Raw genomic sequence first — 24,946 nt, 5'->3', positions numbered from 1 at the left:
CATGTGCCTGATTTCCTTCTCTGGAAGTCAGAGGATCACAGAGGCCTGGGCACTACTTCAGGGGCCTCTTGGAAATGGTGAGTTGTGTCCATGTCAGGGTTACACAGAGAGAAGCATTGTCAGAAGTGACTCCCTACATAGTATGCAGGGCAGTAGGACCAAGGTAAGAGCACTCCAAGACTAGGTAACTAGCCAAACAAAAAGAAGAGTCATATGATTAGGACTAAAGGTATTGAATCCAGAGAAAGGTATGAAATGGATCCACCAAGTGTAAGGCAATGATGATTACCAGCATAGACATTAGGGTTTTACTGTAGCTTTCCATGTAGTGTCCTTGGCCTACTGGAAGTTATAGGGGCTGAAGGAAAATGCACAATACATATTCTGAACCTTTGCTTTTTCACCCAACTCTACTTTCTCTTCTTCCTCTGTTCCATCCAAATCCTTCTCCAAAGCACATGTCTCACCTCTCCCACAAAAGCTTCCTGAAATTATTCCAACCCACAGTGGCATCTGTCCTTCTCATTTGGCACTCAATCATAGATTGTCTTGAGACGTGGTCATTGATTGAGAGTTGCTATTTCACCACCAGACTGAGAAACATAGTCATCTCTTCTCCACTCAAAAAATACATCCTTTCATACTTGGGAAAAATGATAAGTTATCCTTAAAATGACAAATCCAATATGGACATGTCAAATTCATTTGGGAGTAAGAGCATGGCACAGATATGGTGGTAGGGGTGGGGCTGTCAGAATAAAGGATGAAATCAATGAGGAGGGTGGTAAAAAGTCACAACGTTTTGATTTATTACATGTTAATTTAGCTGTTTCCTTTTCTATAACAATTTAATAGTCAAATTTTATTTTGCTTTACGATTACATAAATGGGAATGTTCGGATTTTAATTAACAATTAAACTGATCAGTTTAAAACTTTTGGAACATACATTTGCATATAATTGCTCTCAGTATACTTATGTAAAACCCAAAGCCTCTATTACCAAATATAGAAAACCTATTCATGTCAGCTTTAGTTACATGTGTACATTTATTTAAATGTGTGGAGTGTGTGCTTTTATCGCCAAGAAAGTCAGCTCTCTTCCTTAATTGTTACTATAACCATAATTTGGGAAATTCTATTGCAACATCAATATGTTATGCACATCTTTAATTAGGCTAGTGCGGCCTGTCTGTCACAGCAACTGATCCTAAATATTCCTATTTAGTCTACTCGAGGTTTTAAAACGTTCTCATTTTTTAAAGAGGCATACTTCAGCCTCATTAAATTGTCGAGTAAGTCAGTAAGCAGCCCTGCACTTGCTTCCTGTGTTCTGGAAATCTTATACCTCTCCACTTGGCACATTTCAGGCACCCAGGGAAAGGGCACTCTTCCCCGAATACCAGAAATCCTCTGTAGCTCCAGCATCTTAAGGGGAAGATCCTATCAGATCTGAGGAAGACATCTGTCACCCTCACTGATTACCAGAAAGATCTGGCCTTGGCATCCTATTGATCACCCGAGCTGGATCCTTTCATCTAGCAGTAACTGCAAATAAACTGCAGGTTGCTTGCTCTGAGCAACGTCTTCACACCAGGTCACACAACAAAAAAGACAACACAATGACAGAGTCCACGATAGGCAACTACAAAGAGAACCTAGCCTGAAGTTCATTTTCTCCTTTTTCCCAAAAATCTGCCATGATCTCAACAAGAGAAAGCAAGACTACCTTGAACCAAGCCCTAGACTACCTTAGTCCTTTATACTTTCTCTGTCTGCTACAATTAATAATTTAAAATAAATAGTATTTATGTCAAGGAGAAAATAGGGTTTTAGGGTATTGTCAAGCATGAATATGTTTCTAATTTTTTTCTGGAAAAACACATGGGTGACATATGCTTTTTACCATATCCAAAGTCAGTTGATAATACAGTAATTCTGCCATAATGCTATAGTTGGAATCTTCATACTGTAATTTTTAAAATGGAGGATTGCATTATAGACACAGTAATGATACAGCAGGGAGGTGAGGGCAGGGTCTGTTGCAAAATCTAAATCACTCTGATCCAAGCTTTGGTTTGACATCATGGTTGCTATCAGCTTAAACATGTGTTGATGAGGAATTTGGGGCTCTGTGACCAGCGAAGACTTTCAGAATTTCAGCACTCACCCAGTTAGTTGGCACTCAGTTTTCCTTCCTGCTTCTCAAGACTTCCCCTCCCCCATAGAAAAGAACCTTAGTTTGCACTGGTTGAAAGTGAAGGGGAGACTGGGTAAAGAGTTAAAGCCAATCACCAACTCTGTTATATTTAGATCATCATTATTACAGTGGGAGGAATATTTTGATCTTTCTATTTAACTCCTTTATAATAGTCATTATAGGAACAGTTTTCACTTGTTCCTTTTTATGGGTCTATATCAGGGAAAAAAATAAACAACTTGACATGTAAGCAAAACCACATCTCTCCTGTGTTCCTTTTACTTTTAATTTTTGTATTTCCCCTGGGAACAGATGATTTAAAAAAAAAACAGATTAATTGATAAAATGAAGCAGAGCTTAAACTGGGTATAATTTACTATGTGTGGGACCTTCAGGACAGGCTGTCATAGCTTCACAAACCACCTATATTTTCAGTTGTGCCAATCCAAAGGGACCAGAGTCATCTATTTTTAAAGGATAACTAAAGAATCAGATTTTGCTCCTAAGCAACCCTACACTCCACAGTGTCCACTAGATGTTTGACCTAATTCTGCTGTCTCCCGCTCCACTTTTCTTTAGACAGTAGTGAAGAGACGTTCTTTCTTGTATTCATTTTAGCTCATAAAATCTATGTCTAGTTACAGCAAATTCTGGCCAAGCTGGAACATCAGTCAATAAAACCATCATCAACAGCCATTGTTTGCAGATGCTCTAGGTCTGGAAATCACTGCTGGCATGCCTGCATATTTTAAAAAAAATACTAAGAAGTTTAGTAATTTCCAGAAAGCATATGCATGTAAGGGGAAAGAAACTTCTGAGAAAACTTTAAGGCCCAAGATCTTGAAATAAGTGGATCAGCTTGGTGATCACCTGACTCAGTTCAGCTAAACCTATTGACCTTCTCAGGATTAGAATAGAATGAATAGGGACATAGTGTGTGATAATCTCTGAAGCATGGTTTTGTGGTCACTATTTAAGCTATTTGCCCTAGAACATTGAACTCACCACCTATCTTTTCAGCTATATTACTTTGGCTCTTGAAAGCTTTATCAAACTGTGTCTCTTATTTAATGGAACATTTCTGCAACAGATTGCACCTGAGGACATTATGGTGAGAACAAACGCACAATCATTTGGGAGTAAGAGCATGGCACAGACATGGTGGTAGGGGTGGGACTGTCAGAACAAAGGATGAAATCAATGAGAAGGGTGGTAAAAAGTCACAAAATTTTAATTTCTTCCCAATTTAGCCTAGAACTACTTGAAAATCTGTCACTCTCTTTGAGTGTTCTAATATTTTCAACTTTCATGCAAAATTTTCTGCCCCAGCACCTACATTCATGTTGCAATATGGGGTCTATCATGCATAGATCAGAACTAGAGAAATAAGTTGCCTATGTGTCTGTTAGTCTTTATATAAAATCAAATTGCTTATTTCAAATATTCCTAGTTTGCTTTAGATAGCTTAATATCCCATTGCTTCTTTTTAGTTATTTCCTGCTGCTGAATTAGGTGAATTGCCTTATATGATTTCTTACCCATGGTAAATGGTAAATAAACATCCTTCTTGGGATCAGAATATATTTTTAATTTTTTAATAAAATAGACATACAAGTCCAAGAAGTATAAATTTATACTTAATAAATGGACCGTAAACATCTGTGTAACCTCCGACAGGATCAAGAAATAGTATATTGCCAAATCCCCAGAAACCCATTCTGATCACAAACTGCCCACTCCTCTCAGAGGTAACCGCTAGACCCCCTTTCATGATAATAATTTCCTTGCATTTTTTTTCCTTTTTTTAGTTTACCGCTGTATATGTCCCTAAGCAACATAATTTAGTTTCGTCTCTTCTTGTGACCCATAAATGGAATCATATTGTATACTTTGCTTTATCTTCCATGTGGTCACATACATTTGCAGTTTCTTCATCGTCATTGCTGTATGGTATTCCAGTGTATACAGCACGACTTTAACTCATTCTCCTACTCATCAATATTTAAGTATATTCTAGGTTCTGGCTACTAGGAAAAATGCTGCTACATGTTCTGTCCATGCCTTCCGGCGCACGGGTTCATGAGCACCTCTAGTGTAGATATCCACAGCTAGAAATGCTTGGGCATGCAGTATGTAAATCTTCAACTTTGCTCAATACAACAGTGGAGATGTTTTTTTCCAAAGTGGGTATTACAATTTTTACTCCCACTACACGTATACAATAGTATCTGTTGTTCCACATCCTCACCAACACTTGGTATTGTCAGACTTCTTAATTTTTTGCCAATCTGGCATTTTGTGTGTATTAGTATCTCCTTGTGATTTTTAAATTTCTTTCTCACTGTGGTTTTAATTTGTAAAACCATGATTACTAATGAGATTGAGAACTCCTACATGTGTTTATTCCCCCAAGTCCAGGATCTTTAAAATGTACATATAAATTCTGGTCCTCTGGATTTTGATAATTTGATATTATTCATACTGAACACTTCATGCCATACTGGAACATACAGAGAAAGCAAAAGAAATTCATTCATTGAATAGCAATTTGAAGCTGGGAACCTCATATACTTTGACCTATTTTATCCTCAAAATAATTTTGCTAGGCTAGTGTTGTTATCCTTATTTTGCAAATCAGGAAATTGAGGCTCTGAGGTTAAGGAAGTTACCCAAAAGCAAATATACTGCTTAAGTTCGTTAAGTGTTAGAACTGACTCTCAAACCAGGCCTGTATGCTTCCAAAGCCCAAATTCTTTCCAGTAACTATGTTTTCTCCTAAGAAATAACCTTTGCAAGAGCAAAATAATATTCAATATTCTTTTGTAAAATCACTGCATTAAAAACTACCTCAAAATAATTTCAAAGATAGTCCAGTTAATAGAACTAATTAAATAACTGCATCTATAGGTCAGTTTTTCCTTTCACACTCCAAAATCAAATTCATTAATATTTAAACAAATGAAAGAGTCTTTGATATTTGATGGGATTTCCCATATGAGAATACTTTGTGAGACATTTTAGTCACATGTTTCATTTTCAGCCTGTGACAGGCACTTGTGAATTGATTAACACCATACAGTAGGTTATAGAACACTAAATGACAGCCAGAAATAAAAGTAACAAAAGACGAGAGTGAGACAAACTCTCCTCAAAGAGATACATTTTTATATAGATAATCAATTTATTAGGACACTCAACAAATTCAAGCAATAGGCACTTTAAAAAATTAATTTAAAACCAATTAAAGGATAAACATCAAAGATCCTAAGAATGTATGTGTTATTAATGGTGCTTTTTTCAACTATCAAATTCTAATAAAAGTCTGTAAATCCTGCAGATACAGAAACAATTTTCGAAGAATCAAATTAACCAGAAGCAATGACACAGACATGAGATTGCCTACAAAAGGGGGTAGACCAAGCTTAGCATCCTCCCAGAATGCTAAGAATAACTCTCAGGACAGGAGTAGCATTCCGTGCATGACTCTACCCTCTACTATCTTTACAAAATGACCTTTCGATGGGATCTGATCCAAGACTCTCTCTGGTGATGTAGACACACTGGTAGCTTGTATCTTTGTTACCAACAATTTCAAACCGGCTTGGACTTTGTGTCTATGAATATTAAACTCGCATTCATCCAACTCCATAGAAATGAATAGTGAAAACAATTTTATTAAGCACTTCTATACATGTCACATATTTTATGAGGTTCAATTTTTATTTTACTTTATGAGACAAATGCTCGCTTGCAAAAGTGCTAGCATAGTGTGCACTTTCTAGTTGTCAATATACCTCCATCCTCTCCTGTACTACCAATTGGCTACAAAGATTTAAAAGTTCAGTGATTATAGGATTTACATGATTTTAACCCCTTTAAATTTGAAAACTCTTTAAATCCCATTATCTCTGCAGCCACTGCAAATTTTAAAATCAGCTTGGCCTTTTCTAGGTCCAGGTCTAAGGATTTCAGAGTTTTAGGAGTATAAATGCATTTTTGAAGTTCTATAAAGAGCTCTCCCCAACCGGTTGACCTACAGGAAATCAAGCCAGCCAGTTCTCCAGCTGGTAACTGCTGATCAGAGTTTCTAAATGGAGAGATATGTACGTTATGCCACAAACCACCAGGAAAACAAGTAATTGCTTCCTTCCATATGAAACCAGTGAATCAGAAGATTTAATGTAGGAGGGGTGGCAGATTTAGACGTTTGTCAGTAAATGTCTAAGAATAATAAAACAGAAGATGTTGTAAGGGACCCAAGCAAGCTCTCCGGGGCAGAGAGAGTAAGTTCAGTGAGTTGGAAGCCCTCTGGTTCCTAAAGAAAAGCCGTTACCATGGATACTCTCCAACTGCTAGGTAACCCTCTGAGATCTTACCTCTTGTGTCTTCACATTTATGTATCCATAGTGAGTTCGAAGGGGCCGCCTGTATGTGTAGGAGAATGGTATCCACTTTGTACCAGGTTGTCCAAAGCAGTTTAGTAGCAAAGGGAAATTCACTTCATTTACAAGACGCACGACCAGCAGGAAAAGGAACGCTGCTATGAAGCTCACAGCAATCACAGACTTTCTCTACAAAACATTTAAAAAAAAACAAAAAGAAGAATGAATGACTTTCAACCAAAGGCAGTCACAGAAGGAGGTTCCTTTATTCCTCTCTTTTTCTTTCACAGGGGTTGAACAATTCTGTCATCCAGCGTATTTTACCTGGAAATGGAAAATAATTATTTGGTGACCAAATTGTCCTAGTGTGCTGGGCTGCTGAGAGAAAGCAGAGCTGCTTTCTTGAACTTTTCCATTGCATATCCACCCTTCCTTATATCACTATATTCCTCATAAACTCCTATTCAGTTTGCAAAACCCAAATCAGAAATTTCCAACTACAGGAAATCTTTTCTAGTTGCTCAATCCCCTCCTCACCACCATGCTTTGACCCCCAACCTACCCACTCTAACAGAGGTAAAGTCCCATCACTGCCATACTTTAAAGACATTTCTACTGTACTTTTTCACTGTGTAATTATTTATGTGATTTTCCTACATGGATTTGTGAGTTCTTAGAGAACTGGAATGTACTGTGTCTTGTTGATCTCCGTATCCCAGGCTCTTAATATGGTACCTTACATACTACAGGCATTCAAAGAACATTTGAGTGAAACAAATGAATGAATAAATAAATGAATGAATGGATGTTCATATTCTTGTAGACAGTATCATTATCACTCATTCTTCTGTTTCTGTATCTAGCACCCTCTATGAGTAGGAAACTCTGCCTGTGCTACAGGATGTGCAAAAGTAAGATTCAAAAAACTAACAAGAGGGGGGAATAATTATGCCAAGAGCAGAACATTCCTCTACACATGCTGCCATGGAAAAAAAGCAGGAACAACTGCCTCTGATTGACACGGGAGAAAGCAAAGATGTCTTTGAAATTGAGCTTGATAAAATGCCTGTGTTTTAACTGATAGACGTGTGTGAACAGAGCTTTCCAGATAGAGGAAACAGCAAGGAGACGAGAATACATAGAGTTACTCATAGGCATACAGTAGTTTGTCCTACTGGAGCACAAAGAAGGAGTAAAAGCTAGAAACACAAATGATAACTTCATGCTGAATTGCCTCAGATATCAAGCTAATACATCTATACTGAGTTTGCTAGGTGATGGAAAGCCAAAATAAATTTTTTTTTTGTTTGCTTATTTGTTTTGTTAAAGGGGATAGTTGGCCACATAAATGTCTTTCTCTGAGAAGTGCCTGTTCATATCGTTCACCCACTTTTTGATGAGGCTATTTGTTTTTTTTCTTGCAAATTTGTTTAAGTTCTTTGTAGATTCTGGATATTAGCACTTCATCCAATGGATAAATTGCAAAAACTTTCTCCCATTCTGTAGGTTGCCTGTTCACTCTGATAATAGTTTCCTTTTCTGTGCAGAAGCTCTTTAGTTTAATTAGATCCCATTTGTCTATTTTGGCTTTTGTTGCCATTGCTTTTGGTGTTTTAGTCATGAAGTCTTTGCCCATGCCTATGTCCTGAATGGTATTGCCTAGTTTTCTTCTAGGGTGTTTATGGTTTTAGGACTTACGTTTAAGTCTTCAATCCATGTTGAGTAAATTTTTGTATAAGGTGTAAGTAAGGAAGGGGTCCAGTTTCAGTTTTCTGCATATGGGTAGCCAGTTTTCCCAACACTATTTGTTAAATAGCGAATCCTTTCCCCATTGCTTGTTTTTGTCAGGTTTGTCAAAGATCAGATGGTTGTAGACGTGTGGCATTATTTCTGAGGCCTCTGTTCTGTTCCATTGGTCTATATCTCTGTTTTGGCCGAAGCCAACAAACGTATGAAAAAAAGCTCATCATTACTGGTCATTAGAGAAGTACAAATCAAAACTACAATGAGATACCATCTCACACCAGTCAGAATGGCGATCATTAAAAAGTCATGAAACAACAGATGCTGGAGAGGACACGGAGAAATAGGAATGCTTTTACACTGTTGGTGGGAGTGTAAATTAGTCCAACCATTGTGGAAGACAGTGTGGTGGTTCCTCAAGAATCTAGAACCAGAAATACCATTTGAACCAGCAATACCAAATACCCAGCATTACTGGGTATACAATCAAAGGATTATAAATCATTCTACTACAAAGACACATGCACACGTATGTTTATTGCAGCACCATTCACAATAGCGAAGACTTGGAACCAACCCAAATGCCCATCAATGATAGACTGGATAAAAAAAACATGTGGCACATATACAACATGGAATACTATGCAGCCATAAAAAAGGAAGATTTCATGTCCTTTGCAGGGACATGGATGAAGCTGGAAACCATCATTCTCAGCAAACTAACACAGGAATGGAAAACCAAACACATGTTCTCACTCATAAATGGGAGTTGAACACCGAGAACACATGGACACAGGAAGGGGAACATCACACACCAGGGCCTGTTGGGGGCTGGAGGGCTAGGGGAGGTATAGCATTAGGAGAAATACCTAATGTAAGTGATGAGTTGATGGGTGCAGCAAACCACTATGGCATGTGTATACCTATGTAACAAACCTGCACGTTCTGTACATGTATCCCAGAACTGAAAATATAATTTAAAAAAAAGAAAAGAAGAAGAAAGTTATGAATTATAATCAAACATCAGTGTTTAAGATGCTTTGGAGAAGGGAGAGACTATAGGTAGGTAGTGACTAGTTAGGAGGCTATCCCAATTGCCTAGGAGAGACGTAATGAAGGATGGAAACTAGGGCAGAAGCAGAAGAACTAACAAGGTGGATAAACATGTGAGAAACTTGATTTAGGTGGGAGAAACAGAACTTGGGCTTCTGACAGGACAGAAGTGGCTGATGGAAAATTCAGAGATGCCTGAGATTTTGGGTCCATGTGACTGCAATATTATGGGTCATATCAGGAGAAACCAGAGTTGTCAGAGCAGGAACTGATTTAAGATAGTAAAAAGATAAAGCCCTTGGCTTTGTAGTTTTCAGCGACTGTCAAGGAGTCAGGTGGAAGGTCAAGTCTAGAGTAAGAAGGAGCACAGCTGAAGCCATGAAGTGCAGGGTAAAGACACAATAAAATATTCTTTCATATAGTTGGGCTAGGCCCCCTGATTCTTCTTAAAACTTAAGGAAAGCCACATAACTGTCTGACAAAGACCAAAATGTTTATTGTTTTTGCATTTTCAGCTTACCACTACCTGGTGGAATTAGTTCTTTTTGCTCTTCCCAGACTCTCCCAAGGAAGTCAAGAAACCTGAAGGCAGTTCCTGTATCCTCCCAGGGCCAGGGTCACAGCCTCTGTATGGGCAGTGGAATCAGCCCCCAGGAGTCAGCGATACCCAAAGACAGTCTTGCTTCTTGCTCACCTCCCATAATTTGGAAAAGCCCCAGCCTTCTGTCTCACCAGCCTTATTTTCCAATCACCTGAAAGTCCCTTGAGCTCTGCCTCCGCAACACCCCTTATCTCACCACTAACTACCACAGCCTTACCTCATTTAACCTTCTAATCATGAAAAACTGTTTTAATTTGCTCCTCTGTGGAATCATTATGTCCACAACATTGCAATGTGTCAAGGTAACAGTTTAATGAAGTGATGGATCTTACAAGTTTAAAGGGACATAGACCAGAACAGATGGCTAAATAAAAGCAAAGAGGCCAGTCACCCATTAAGTAAACAGGTAAGAACCTTTTTCTTAATCGTCATTTGGTAGCTTGTTGCAAAATAGCAGCTTGCTTTGAAGGAGACCCAGATGGGATTTGTGCTTTTGTTTATTCAGAGCCCAGCACGGCTCTCTGGTTCTCTCGGTTGCTGCATTGCATTGCATGACTTGGGGTTTGGGGACAAAGATGTGGACAGCCTTTATGAATCCACTGTTGTGTGCAGCAACACATACATAATGCATACATGAGAGAAAAATAAATCAACCATTTTGAGAGAAATTTCAAAACAGGATGAAATAGCAGTTGTAAAAGTCTGCTCTCTGGCAATCCATGTCTGCCTCTCATGTTCTATCAAAGGGAACCAAGTAATGAGCACAGAGAGGGTGAAGAGAGCAACCAGAGAGCAGAAGCCAGACACCGACTCCTCTGTGTACCACTGGGAGTGGTATTCTGCAGTGGACAGAGGTTCCTTCTGCAGCTCAGGACCCCAGCTCAATTTCTGTTACATTGCCTGGGTTTGATTCTTTGCCCTTCTTCTTGTATAGCATGAAAGTGTTCTCATAGTGCTAGTATGAAACCACTCTGAAATTCCACTAGAAAAGGCATACCTTCAAGTACACTGTGTGCTCCAGATGACAAGTACAACAGAATACAATGCACACTTGCCTTCTTCTAGTAGTCACTTCCACCAGATCGTGACCTCAAGCTTCAGCAACTACAATGAAAACCATGGATGAGACAGAAGCCTACACATCGCTGAATGCAATGAGAATGTGTGTGTGTGGTAGGGATGTGGGAGGTGGGGAAGTGAACAAAGTACTAATATGCATGATATCCATGCATGTATTAGATGCATATCATGCAATACGTACTAAAGAATTTACATATTCAAGCCACAATTGCTCATTGAGTCCATACTCTGTGTAGAGTTGGCTAGGTGCTGAAAAAAACAAAATAAAACCGTAAAAGACACACCATGCTTCCAAAGAGTCACAACTTAGTGCAGCTGGCCAATAAATAGAACACTATAATACCAGGCGCCAAATGATGCTAATGGGGGATGCACAGGGTGCTATGGGAGGCCAGAGGAAGAGTGGGTATAGGAGGAACAGTTCAGGGAATGTTTGTCTGGGGTGGTGATATTCCAATAGAGTCCTGAGGACTGCAGGGGCCTCACCAAGAGAAGACATGAAGGGCATTCCAGGCAGAGGGATTAACAGTTTGAAAGGCCATAAATTTGGTCAGGAACCTACAAGTCATTTGGTCAGAAGAATACATAGACTCTAAGTTGTAGGAGATGATGCTAGACAGAGTTAAAATAATGAAACAAAAGATAATAAGCCAAATAAATGAAGTTGGATGCAATCAACTGTCCTATCTACCCTACATTGGGATAATGAAAGGATAAATGTATATGCAAGTGCAATGTTTCGTAATTCTAAAATATTCTCCACTTTCCAAACAAGTAAAAATGTATCAATCACTTCATTTTATCTGAATTACCATTTAACACACTACAATGCCTTGTTTCAAGTTGTTTGACTTATTCCATCAATAAATGTATTCCATCTACGGCTTGTTCTAGTAACTGTTTTGAGTCCATCAACACTTAGCAAATTAGAAGACTCTACCTGTTTACACATGTCTTCTACATCTAATGATTTATTTATGGAAGTGATTGCTGCTGCCTATATTGAAGTAGTCAGAACATCTTTTAGATTCAACAACCACCAATTAGATTAAACAACACTAAGTACATGTCAGTTTATAATGTATAACACTCAGCTCAACAAATTTTACATACTGCAAAAAAAATGGCATATATGCAATATAAACAGTCATTCCCCTAAGATCAGAAGCATAAATATTAAGTGATACAATGGGTGGAAAATGCAGAACACAGTTCCAGGCACATAATGAGCACTCGAGAAACAAGCTATTATGATGTAACTACTGATTGTCACAGCCTCAGTGAACATTAGCCAGTGTTGAGCACTGGTCAGACCATATGAAATGCATAAGAACTAGAGATTTTTTTTTCTTAAATATTCCAAGCAGCTGCAAACCCTTGAACTGTTCAGCATAACTTATCCATACAAGTTCTGAGAAAATGTCACTGTGCCCAAATAGATCTGATGAATTGCTTTAGGGAAAGCTTTCTCCTTCTTTGTTCTTCATTTTGGGCAAGTCTGAAGGGGCCTTTAACAGCTGAGACATTTAGAATTTAATCCCCTCTGTGCTGCAAAAATATGCATCAAAAATGTGGCATTCTAGTTGCTTGCTCTTTAGAGTGGGAATATCATTTATCAGGCTTCATAACAGAAATACCTATTCCAAAATAAAATCCACAGAGAATCCATTATTTTGGGAGAGAACACAAGTGCAAAGATCTGGAACTAGCAAATTTGCAATCTACATTAATATGTATATGTTTTTATTCTTTCTACTGTAGAAGTAGTCTTTAACCACAAAATAAAATCTTTAACTTTTAATCCAGTCTATCGCCAGATTTTTTGTTTGTTTGTTTTCTTTTTCCTAAATTATAACCAATGGTATAAAGTTGCGTTTTTTATTTAAATAATATTGTTTAATGACCAAGTAGTCACTAGTGTGAAAAGGCATATGCTTTTGTTCACATGCTGTCATTTATTCAAAAATAAATATTAAGGACAACGTCAACTGTATTATGTGTATCAGTGCTCAGTCACTTCACACATTGATGAGTCCCTACCCACTGCTTCTTTGTGATTTTATCAAATGCTAATTCTTCTCCCATATAAAAAGTTGTGTCATCAATATGTTATAGTTCTATTTTATGCCACTGACCAAGTTCCAAATCTAATTCTCTCTGAATGCAATAAAGCTTATTTCCATTTGCACAAAGATGAAGTAGTAAAGCACAGAGTATATAAATAAAACCTTCATTCATTTTATTTCATCATTGAATCCAAAATCTGGGTGTATCCTTCTTGTTAAACTATAGTGAACTCTAGGAAAAACCCCACTAATTTGTTAGGGGTATGGGTAAGTAAAGAAAGCCAGAGGCTCCCATGTTCTCATAATCAGAACTAACCCTTTGGATTAAATTTATACGTGTCTATCTGTCCAGCCACACTGAGAGACTTTGCTTTTTGGGCTTTTCATTCTATGTACTCGATATCTGTCTTCAGTTCTACCTTGTGAAAATCGTTGCTTTCTTTCTTCTCTATAAAGGGAGATATACTGAATCAATATGCTAAAGAGACCGAATGAGATAAACTTGTTTTTCATGATTTTACAAAATGAAACAAACTCAGTGAATATAGCCACGATTATTTCTATGTTATGTTGTAGCAGTTTAAAAATCCAGTCAGGCCAGGAAAAACCTAAATCTACTCCCTGAATAAAATGAGAAAATGTGCAGACATGTTAAAAACTCAGAGGTTTTTTTTTGTTGTTGTTGTTGTTGTTTTTTAACTATAATTTAAGAATAGGTGTTAGAAAGTTCAGTGTAACCTCTTACTATGTCATCTGATACATTCATAATGCTCATGTTAACTTCAAATTCTCGATAATGTCTGCAGCCAAAAATAAAAATTTAAAAAAATTTTAAAAAAATTTAAAAACTCCTTTGGAAAAAAGTTCCTCAGGAAATGTTGGTACCTATAATTTTTCTCTAGGACTGGCTTTTTGCACAGAAGAATTTATTACAGTGATACCCATGAAAACTCTATTGCCTTGATTTTTGTTTGTTGGATTTGTAATTCTTACTGGACTATAACCATGTCTGAAGGTGACATAATGATATGTGCTCTAAATTCTTAAAGTGGATTACCATGTTGAAGGCATCCTATCACTTTTACACTTTTTTTAAACTACCAACATTTTGTTGTTTAGTTGCGTCTTTGTTGAATAAAAGGGTCATTGGATTGCGGAGCTGAAAGAGGAAGACATACCCATTCCATCAGGTTGGTTCATACAAACTGCCTACAATAAGAGTCTACACAATTGACTGACAAAGGGTACCTAGTGTTCTGTAGCAGAAGTGGAAAAATAATTGCTTTATTTTCCCTGAGTGCTAACCAAGTGTACCCTGTAGTTGTCTTTTTAATACTGGGAATAAAGCCAGAGTTGGGCAAAATGAATTACATTTGTCCACAGATTACTGATTTCAAAGTAAATGTAATTATCATGCTTCACATCAGCCTCTTAATTTTCCATATGAATTAGGTATTTTGTTTATTGACAAACTGCATTACAAAATCTACCTAAGGCTGGTACCAGTTTTTAAAATTTCTGAACCAGTTATATGAGAATGTTCCCATTGGTATGAATAACAATTAACAACTTAGTTAATTCACACACTAAAACATGGGCTCTAGAGGCAGAATATCAGAATTCAAGTCATCTTTACCATTTTCTTGATCTATGACTTTGGGCAAGCCACTTCACCTCACTATGCTTCTATTTCTTTGTCTGGAAAATTGAGATTTTATAAAGAATTCTCTAACTGAAAACACTCATTAAACTTTATGCTCTGTTAAGACTATGATGATTATTCATGCATTTACACTCTATCTGGACTATATTCTCCTAACTAAGAGAAAACACGCCAATCTGAAAGTAATAATTGCTGGTTTTTATACTGATAATTTATATCTGCTAGTGATACCTGATGAAGTAGTCCATGCTTGCTCTTGGTATTGTCTTTCCTGAAAGAGTCTTTACTACTTCCCAAACATTGGCCACACCACCTCCAGACTGAGCTTTCCAAAATCAAACCTGATCCTGTCTATCCTACATTTAGATCCCTTTGGACTCTACAGTGTAAGTACAGACCCTTGGTATGAGATATAATCATAATCACATCTCTTCTTGCCTCTCTAGTTCCACTCCTTCTGCCCTATTCAAAGCCTCCTCTCAACGTATTTCTTTTACCGTATCACATATTCTTCATGAGGCTCCTGGATTCTGTCACGTTGTTCATTATCCCAAAGTGATCTTCTTTGAAATTCACATTACTACTCTTTTCTCAATGACATCAATTATTCTAGTACCCGCTATGTTGCCTAAGGCTGCCCTTCTTAAGACCAGATATGGACTTGACCCATCAGGACTTTCCATCATTTTATTACCCTTAAGTTACTTGTTTTTCCATCAAATTCTACTACTTATGAGAAGGAGTGTTCTCCAATCCACCTCTTGCCCTCACTCAGATCGCACCCCCTGTGCCCTCGGCATTCTGTTGAGGAAAGGGAGGTGCTAACTAACCAGGAACAATGAAGGTAATCAGAACAGGTGCTTTTGTTTAATTCTCAGCTACTTTATAGGCTTCGTTGGTTGTATGTGGCTTCTGCGAACCTCTGCTTGTCGTTTTTTCACTCCAAATGAGATGAGTTTGTCTCTTAGAATCCATTCTTACCTCCAAGGTGTTCAGGACACAGAAGCAGAGCATAAGTGTAAATTCTGGTGGTCCTGGTGTCATTAGGCCAGACAATGATGAAAATGACTATGATGATAATGACATCAGCTAGAACCTCTTATTTTTCTGTGAATCTACATGAATCTACATGACCTTACATTAAATAGCATTTATCCTCACACCTCACATGCATCTCTCTGTAAAAAGTGAAGTAAGAAGGGAAGTCTCCTCTCCCATCTCTCCCTTTCCTGTCCTCCATGTTTCAAGCTGGACTTCTCAACCTTCTCCAGAGACCCTTTGCTACCCAGTTACTGTGACCTTTTTCATGCTGCACCTCCTGGCCCCCTTGCTGTATTCTACCACCTCCATCTCTGCAAGTGCCAATATAACTCAGCTCAAAGAGTGTTTCCCCCATAAAGCCTTTATTCCTCCTTGGCTTCTAGTTCATGGATAAGGGTGGGGTGGGATGGGGTGGATGGAGAAAGAAGATGGGGAAAAGAGGGAAGAAGGAGAGTGGAGGGAGAAAGGAAGGGAGGGAGGGAGAGAAAGGTTCCCCCTTAATTTTCTCTTTGAAAATTTCTTGAGGACATGGAGAAAATCTGAGAAATATCTCTCATAACGCAGTATCAAGCAAAATGTCTTTAACTTAGAAAATATTCAGTAAATATTTGTGGAAGACATGAAAGAATGAAAGAGAGAAAAAAGGAAGAATAGAGGCATTAAATGATTTTTTTTCTAAATATAAGTCCTAAATTATTTCAAAAGTTTCAGATTCAGATTATTATAAAAATGTTTTCCCATAAAAGAAAACAGGCAATTTTTTTTTCTTTTTTTTCTTAATTCATCTCACTTTAAGATTTCTGTGTAGATTTGAGGTGAATGTGGTGGGAAGAAGACGGAGAGGGTTAGGGTGTGAAATATAAAGAGAAGTGAGAAAAATTTAAACATTTGTTAAACTGGACTTTTTACTAGGAAATTGCTTTGAAGTTCCTGATAGAACTTGTAAATCTGAATGGTGATAAACTAGTAAACCTGCTTGGAGCAACATTTTTTATATGGCACATAATGAAAAGGCTTACAAGAATCCATATTTTTTAGATAATCAACTCTTGTCTGAGATTGACAGCACTTAGAGCTAGAATCCCATATCATGGAATGAGAAATAGATAACAAAAGAGTATCCTATTCTTCTGATAAGGACAATAGCCTATATTTTTAGTGGAAGGGACTTGCAACAGCTCACCATGTACTCAGCAAGTATCAGGCATTATGCCAAGTACTTCACAAAGCTAAAAGTGGATTCTCACCAGGGGTGTACCTGTAGACTCAGGTGGTCAAGTTACACTAATAAGGCAAGAGAATAGGGTCTGGAGGCAGGGAACCTAAGGCCGTTTCACACTGACTTCCTAGGACTAAATTGAAATAAAAACCCTAACTTTCCACAGCTAGGTAACAAAAGGACCAGAGACTACTCCCTTTGCAAAACCGCACCTTTTCTAGGTGGCAGATGGAAAATGGAAAGTATCTCTGATTGCTTTTTGCAACCAATCAGATGCTTGCATAGGAGTGTGACCTATGAAACTTCACTTCAGCCTTTGATTAATTGCTGTCTGCAACCAATCCAACTGATTGTGGGCCAAGTCTTCGTTTGCATAGAAGTGCAACTTTGTAATGTCACTTTAGCCTCTGATTGGTTGCAGAAAGCTTGCATAGGACTGTGACCTTTGTAACCCAGCCTCTGATTGGTTGCTTTCTGCCACCAGTCGGAGTGGTTGCAGACCACCACTTCATTTACATGAGGTGAACACCAAGTGGCCAATGGGAAACCTCTGGGGGTATTTAGACCTGAGAACCTTCTGCATCCAGGCCCTTGAGCCCCTTACACTCTGGCCACTCCCACCCTGCAGAGTGTACTTTCATTTTCAATAAGTCTCTGCTTTTGTGACTTCATTCTTTCCTTGCTTTGTTTGTGTGTTTTGTGCAATTCTTTGTTCAAAATGCCCATAACCTGGACACCCTCCACCGGTAACACTAAGTGAGACAATATGTGCAACCCTGGGCACACAGTATATGTTTTCTTACCTAAAATTGGGGAAAATAAGTGTACCTATCTAATATAATTATTGAAGGTTTAAATGAGTTATCACATATAAAAAGCCCTTAGAGCACTGCCTGGCAAAAGGGAAGTGCTAAGTAAATGTTAGCTTTTATTGTTACAGTGGTTCATCAGCTATAAGAGACCATCAATTCTTAGTCACACTGTTACTCTAAATAGAATAAGAAAGAAAAATAAGATGGGGAGTCTAATAAGAGACCTCTGCAAAAAGCTGAAACACCAAACAGCGATTCCCTTTTAGCACTAGAATATGCCAGAAAGAAAGCTTCCATTCAGAAAGGCACAGCAAGAAGAGAAAGAGGAAAAATAATCTTCCCTGAGAACTTGAACCACAAGCAGATACTCATGCAGGTTTCTGATACAAGTTCATACTGACAGTGTGGGGGAAAAAAAAAAAACACCTCAGCAAATAATTTTAAGTGGTCTCAGGTTGGTAGTGCCCGCAGGTGATCATGTGAAATAAGGCCAATCCTATGAGGACAAATTTAACTTTGTTGCAGGCTGATAGTGACTGCAAGGAAGTACTGAGTACAAGTATTCTTAGGTATGTGAAAATGTGGGAAAACATTTTAAAAATCAATGAAATATGGTGGTATCATTGTTGTTGCTGCTGTGGTCACCACCACCATCATCATCCTCGGGAACAAAGAATCAGAAATGGTGCCTGGACTATTTTAAATGCATATCCCTCATCCCACACCCTTAAGGAGGCATAACCAGAAGTACATAAAGAAAGGATGATAAACAGTCCTAGAGCTTCCCAAGACATCAGAATTTACCAATGCAAAATACCTTTCTGAGTTTTTTCTTCTTGTCAAGATTGCACCTGTGAAAAAAAAACAACGCTTCTTTTTTTGAACTTGGTTTACATTATGTTGCTCATGCAGGCATATCCCACCCTCTTCCCATACATAGATATCAATTGTGGTACCTCCTAGCATCTCTGTAAGGAATATACACTGTCCTCTTATAGGTCAAAGTTGAACCTCGGTAGAGCGACACGTGCATATTAAACAGTCTTTCATTGAAACACAAGTAGAGTTTTGCTAGAGCACAGGTCTCATGGTGATAATAAATAGTATTGTGCCAAGAACACTTGAATTTCTAAGTAGGACAGTTTTCCTATCAATTCTGAACTTAATATTGCATTGACAGTCATTTGAATTACTAAAACAATACAAAGCATATTCATGTATTACATATAGTCTCCCTTGCTAGAACAGCAAAGGCAGAAACATCTCCACTATTAGGCAGGAACCTAGATGTAAAATGCACAAGGTCTGTTATCAAAGAGCCTTTGATTTTTTTTCTTTTTATCATCACCAGATTACTCTGTGCCACATTTCCAACAGTATTAGCAATCCCAGTCTGGATGTCCCAGAAGCAACTAAAGTTCAATAGTCCAAATCCAAACTAATGATCTCTGCCTCTCTGATCCACTCTTCCTTACCTATACTGTTCCTCTGAGTTGCTGCCACTAAAGTTACTTTGGAGCCCCAAGAATTAAAATCTTAGCTCTACTTAATAGCTGAATGACCTCAGACATCTTAATTTTCTTTTTCTCTGATTCCTCATCTGTAAAACCAAAGGGTCATTATGAAAATGAAATACTTAGATAGCACAGAAAAGGCCTAGCTTAGTGCTCATTACATAGCAGATAATCAATGATCGTCAATTTCCTTTTTTTCTCCACATATCAGGTTGTCTACATAAGCTATTCTTTCTTCATGCAATGTCTTCTTTCCTTTCCTTCCTCTTTCTCTCTCAGGAAAACTTCTACTTGTCCTTCAAGATCAAATTCAAATGTTGTCTCCTCTGTGAAACTGTCCTGCCCCTCCAAAAAGATTCAGAGCACTTTGTTCTGACTGAAGCACACTTCACATCCTGTAGCAATCATGTGATTACCAAGCACCCGTCATCATTCAACCAAATTCAGCAAATACATACCACATCATATCCCACCGTCTCCCCAAGCAGACATTGCTAATCAATCATAGCACTATTTCCGCCTGAATCAGGATGCAATTTCAGAATCCTCTCAACATAATGTTGCAGGTGGTTGTGATACTAATCAGTTTACCACTTAGCACTAAACAGGCAGCAGCTTAAGGACAGAGGCTATATCTAGATAAGTGTACAAGCTGTCTGACCACAAGTCAGATTGTTAACCTCTCTAGGTTTCAGTTTCCTCATCTGTACATTCATTTTTTAGTGATCTCTGCTGGCTCCTGGGTTTAATGACTCTATGATGATAACCGAGGGACCTTGATTGTCTAGAGCTGGTATCACTAGAAAAGGGGTTTGCAGCACAGCTTTGCACATGGCTCCCACTCTGGCCCACATCCATTTCTTATCACAGAGTTAGGCATGCCTTTAGACACTTGAAAATTGCAGCCACTGTCTACATAATTGAAATAGAAATAGGGTGAGAATTTCTGATCTTTCAACTTGGCAGATAGCAACTGCCACTTACCAAAGCCTACCTGATTGTAGCTATTTTGCACCTGCTGAGAAAAAGTTTGCAGCAAAAGAGATTATTTCCTTTTTTAACCCTTGGCTGAGAACTCACCTCCATATTTTTTCACCCAGTTTTGCAGAATAGATCAGGTTCAGTCTCCCAATATGTAGATGGACCCTGATAGGTTAATGCACATGGTCGAACATCTTCCACTAAGCCAAGGCACTCACAATGGGAATTTTAAATGTCCACTGAGCTAGTTTGTTGAAACCTGGTATCTTATCAGAAATGGTGCTACACAAAGCAAAGAGAGCCTGAGAATTTTTATGCTATGCATATTTCTTAAAATAAAGGGAAAAATCTGTTTCGTATCTTATATATGACTGCATAATGAAACTTTCTCTGGAGATTATTTGTTGATTCCATAAGCAAAATATTCAGATTTATTCAGTAAGCATTATTGTGAAAATATATATGAAGCTAGTCCCCAGGGATGAATTACCAATACATAGTTGTGGAGAAACAGAGGCCATTTCTCCAAATTTTGAAAACAGATTCAATTGGTGGGAGGTAACTTTGTGCTGGATCTTAATATGTTAACTAAAACTTCTGCTCTGGTGCCCAAGACACTCAATGTATCCCAGCTTTGGGAAGAATTTCTCTTTTGCAGAATTAGGTCCCAATGACTGAACTTTTACAACCCCTGACAGGCTTTACCCACCATACCTTAAACCACACATATACATCCTCTTTTTAAAGTTGCAGTGACTTGCTAGACTGTGAGCTCTTGAAAACCAGAAGCTGTATCTGTGTTGTTCACTAATGCTTCCCCACTGGCAAGAGCAGCCAAGCCAGAAGCCTTGTGCACACAAACTAGAAAATACACAAGAATCTGGGTATTTTGTAGACCCAATCAAGAGCTTCCCAGTTCATCTGTTTCAACCACAGATCTATTGGCCTAGTGCAGCAAGAAGAGAAAGGCCACCTCCACACCCTCATGTCTCCTTCAGCACCAAACCACCAATTCACAAGATGATACTTCCAGAACACATAATTTACATTCACTTAAAAACAGCATTTGCTGAATTTGCTAGGTAATTTTTCAAAACCTGAAGCTGGCCCTATATTCTTAGCATATTTTGACATTTTTATGCATTTTATTTTTAGGTGGTATTCTACAAATCCGGCTTTGCTCTTGATTTTCACAAAGCCTTTTCTTCCTGAGTAAAATAGGTGAGCAGTTCAGCAACACAGGACAGCTTTTATCTGCAAAAAATCTGCCTTTCAGCAGAGCAGACAGTACAAGCAAAACGGAGGCAAACACATGCAATATATTTCCTATATATGGATTGTGATTCTTTTTTCCCATGGGATGTACAAGTGGCAAGATAGTTTATTCCCATGTGGTGCTGATAGCGGGTCCTGAATATTTCTGAATATATCACTTTTATTGCCTTTTATACTGAATTGCTGTGAAAGAAAAAAATACTTTTGTGAAAATTCAAAATCAAAATACATTAGGGACTTTTAGAATCCACCTCTAGGACATAAAGAAAAGCTTAAGAAAACAAATACTTCTGCTAAGGGATACCAGACACCACTCCCACTGGGACAGGGCCCCTTCACAGAAAGGGAGACATTGCCAAATATTTATGCTGACGTTCAGGGAAAAACTGCAGGTGTACCATCCGGGGTTAGTTACTCTGAGCCCTGTGCCTGCTGCTTTAGAACTTACCATGTACATAATGGACAAAATTTGCCCGAGGGTGCTTTGGCCTATAATATTTCAGTACTGCATGCTGCTTCTGGGATTTGGTTTATGATACTTTCTAATGGTAGATTTCACTAGAAATCTCACCTCTCCTTTGCCCATCAATCATAAGGATTCTTGTTCAGTATATATCATGTGTTGGTTTTTTGGGTAAGTTTTTAAGATAGATCTTCTCCTCTTTCTACACAATTAAGAATTCCACAAACTAAGATATGTTATTTAAATCTCTTTAATTGCCAGCTTGTCATTTCCTACTTAGGTGAGAGGGAGTTGTCTGTATGGCAAGATAAAGTCCAAGTGTCTTAGCATGTTATAAAAGCCCCTTCATAATCTGGCCTCTGACTATTCACCCAGCCTCATCTCTCAGCCTCCCAAACTTATACCCTATACTTTATCCATGGTCAGCTTTTTATGGTTCTTGATAAATTCCATACTTTTCAATTGCTACATATATTAGTATAGTTTTTTTTTCTGTACACAACTTAAGTTTTAGGGAAAAAAAAATCTGTCTTCAACCCTAAAAACTTTACTTCTCTGATACTTCTCCTAGCTGTTCTTCTGTCTCTTCAGGAAGCTAGTCTCTTGATTCTTGAGGAATAGACAGATAGATAGAGAAGATAGTTTAGATATGTAGATAAAAACAGATACAGTACAAATTATATATATATAATAAATATATATTTTATATATTTATTATATATTTTATATATATAATATATATTTTATATATATTATATATTTTATATATTTATATATTATATATTTTATATATATAATATAATTTGTGTGTGTATATATATACATGATAAAATTGCAGTACCATTAATTGAGCATCTACTATGTTTCTGAAATTATACTAGGTCTCTTACACACATCGCCTCTGATCTTTACAACTACAATGCATGTAAATACCTTTATCCCCCACTTCATAGTTGAGACAACTGTTCATTAAAAAGATGAATGATTTGCTCAAATTAACAGCTAGTAACTGGTGATGTCAAGATTCAAACCAGGCTCGCCTAAAAAGCTAATGATCTTTCCATCATACAAGGATATCTTATTCTATACTTATGTCATGTGTCCTTATAGATCCTAAATAAGGATCCTGTATTTATTTAGTCATATTTCTGTCTACCCCAATAAGTTATAATACAATGCCTTGAGGAAAAGGATAACATACCCCTGGCTCTGGAAACTTATTTGGCACATATTAGATGTGCAAGAAATGTTGGTAAAACAATACATTCAATGAATGAAATAATCTGCTCCTTTCATTTTCAGGCAAAAAAAAAAAAATAGTTATTGCAGTGGATACTGAGATACTTTTAAATTATTGTCAAGAGGCAATATAGTCAAAAGAAAAGATGATTTAGAAACAGGAGAGATGAGATTCTCATCTCCATCTTGGACAAATTAGTTCCTATCTACCTTCTCAACTGCAAAATGGAGAGAAGAGCCCCTTCCCCACAGATTTATGAAGCTTACTTCTGATAAAATCTATAAAAATCCTCCCTTTATAGGCTTTCAAGTTCTATGCAGATGCTGACCGATGCTGATGCTCAACTACACATGATGATTTTCTACGATGACCATTTAATACAAAATATTATTAATACTTTTGTGACAAGAAAATATGAGGGCTAAAGAGATTTGATGTTTTCCATCAATCAATACACATTTATTGGGCAACTGCACCATACAAGATATATGGTTGAAATTCAATCTCTTCTCCCAAAATAATAAAGTTGATGGCAGCAGAAAGTATAAAGGGGAAAAACTAGAATGTATTTATTATAAAATAATGCAATGCCTTTCTTTCTCATCAGGGTTGAAATTCTACAAGGGCTGGAACTGTGTCTGTTTTGGTTGCCACTATGTCATCCCAGTATAATATCTGATATACAGGTGGCACTCAACACTCATTGGTTGAATACACATTCATGGTTGATTATTTAGTAAAATACCGCTATGGACATTTGTGGTTTCTAAGATAAAGCATCGTCTGGAAATGGACAGTAAAAACAAAGAGAGAACTGAATTTTCTACATGTGAAAAGCAACAGAAATTTGCAGATTGAGAACTGACAAATAGAAGAAGAGAAGGGTTGATGGGAGAAAAGAAGTCCAGGAAAGAGTCAGCAAGCCAGCACCTCAATGGGGTGATCCAAAGACATTTCCTTGGAAAGAAAAGAGAACATCTGAATTTCTACCATTTAGTGGTGAAAGTTCTCAAAGCTACAAAAGAACTCAGAGCTACAGTACTCAAACCATTTCATTGCATAAAAAATGTATTTTCACATAGACACACACTTTCCCCAAGAAGTTTGCTTTGCTTTCCTAGTTTTCATTCTTTTTCCTCCACTTCCTCCTCTCTGGAGACTATTCTAGTGAGGCAACCATGGATGTTAAAGAAACCAGTTTTGACTCAAAGGGAAGTAAACTTTCCCTTTCTGATTCTCTAATCGGGAACATGAGGATAGTAACCTGCCATTTCTCAGAGTGAATGAGGATTGAAAGAAATAAGATGCATAAAAACGTTCAGAACACAGCACCCCCACATATGCTACTTTGGCATAATTATTTTGAGCTAAAAGCACTTAAAAAATAGGAGGTGCGGCCGGGCGCGGTGGCTCACGCCTGTAATCCCAGCACTTTGGGAGGCCGAGGCGGGCGGATCACAAGGTCAGGAGATCGAGACCACAGTGAAACCCCGTCTCTATTAAAAATACAAAAAATTAGCCGGGCACGGTGGCGGGTGCCTGTAGTCCCAGCTACTCAGGAGGCTGAGGCAGGAGAATGGCGTGAACCCGAGAAGCGGAGCTTGCAGCGAGCCG

General features: G+C 37.9%; 1 protein-coding gene across 11 annotated transcripts in view; it reads right to left on the bottom strand.

Annotated features, from left to right (window-relative positions):
- Positions 1-24,946, bottom strand: part of ST6GALNAC3 (ST6 N-acetylgalactosaminide alpha-2,6-sialyltransferase 3) — a 567,065-nt gene that overhangs the window by 323,007 nt on the left and 219,112 nt on the right. For 9 of the 11 annotated variants that reach the window (XR_001906240.3, XM_017962620.3, XM_017962621.3 and 6 more), the window contains one exon: positions 6,576-6,770. Coding sequence is in view for 8 of the 11 variants with exons in the window: in XM_017962620.3 (XP_017818109.1) it covers positions 6,576-6,770 (195 nt within the window). In the remaining 3 variants the exon portion in view is untranslated. Of the gene's footprint in view, positions 1-6,575; positions 6,771-24,946 lie in introns of those variants that run through there. The other 2 variants (XM_031653100.1, XM_031653023.1) reach the window with 1 other exon arrangement.

This window comes from Papio anubis, chromosome 1 (assembly GCF_008728515.1).
Source record: "Papio anubis isolate 15944 chromosome 1, Panubis1.0, whole genome shotgun sequence".
NCBI lineage: Eukaryota > Metazoa > Chordata > Mammalia > Primates > Cercopithecidae > Papio > Papio anubis.
This window is presented reverse-complemented; position numbering and strand designations above follow the sequence as displayed.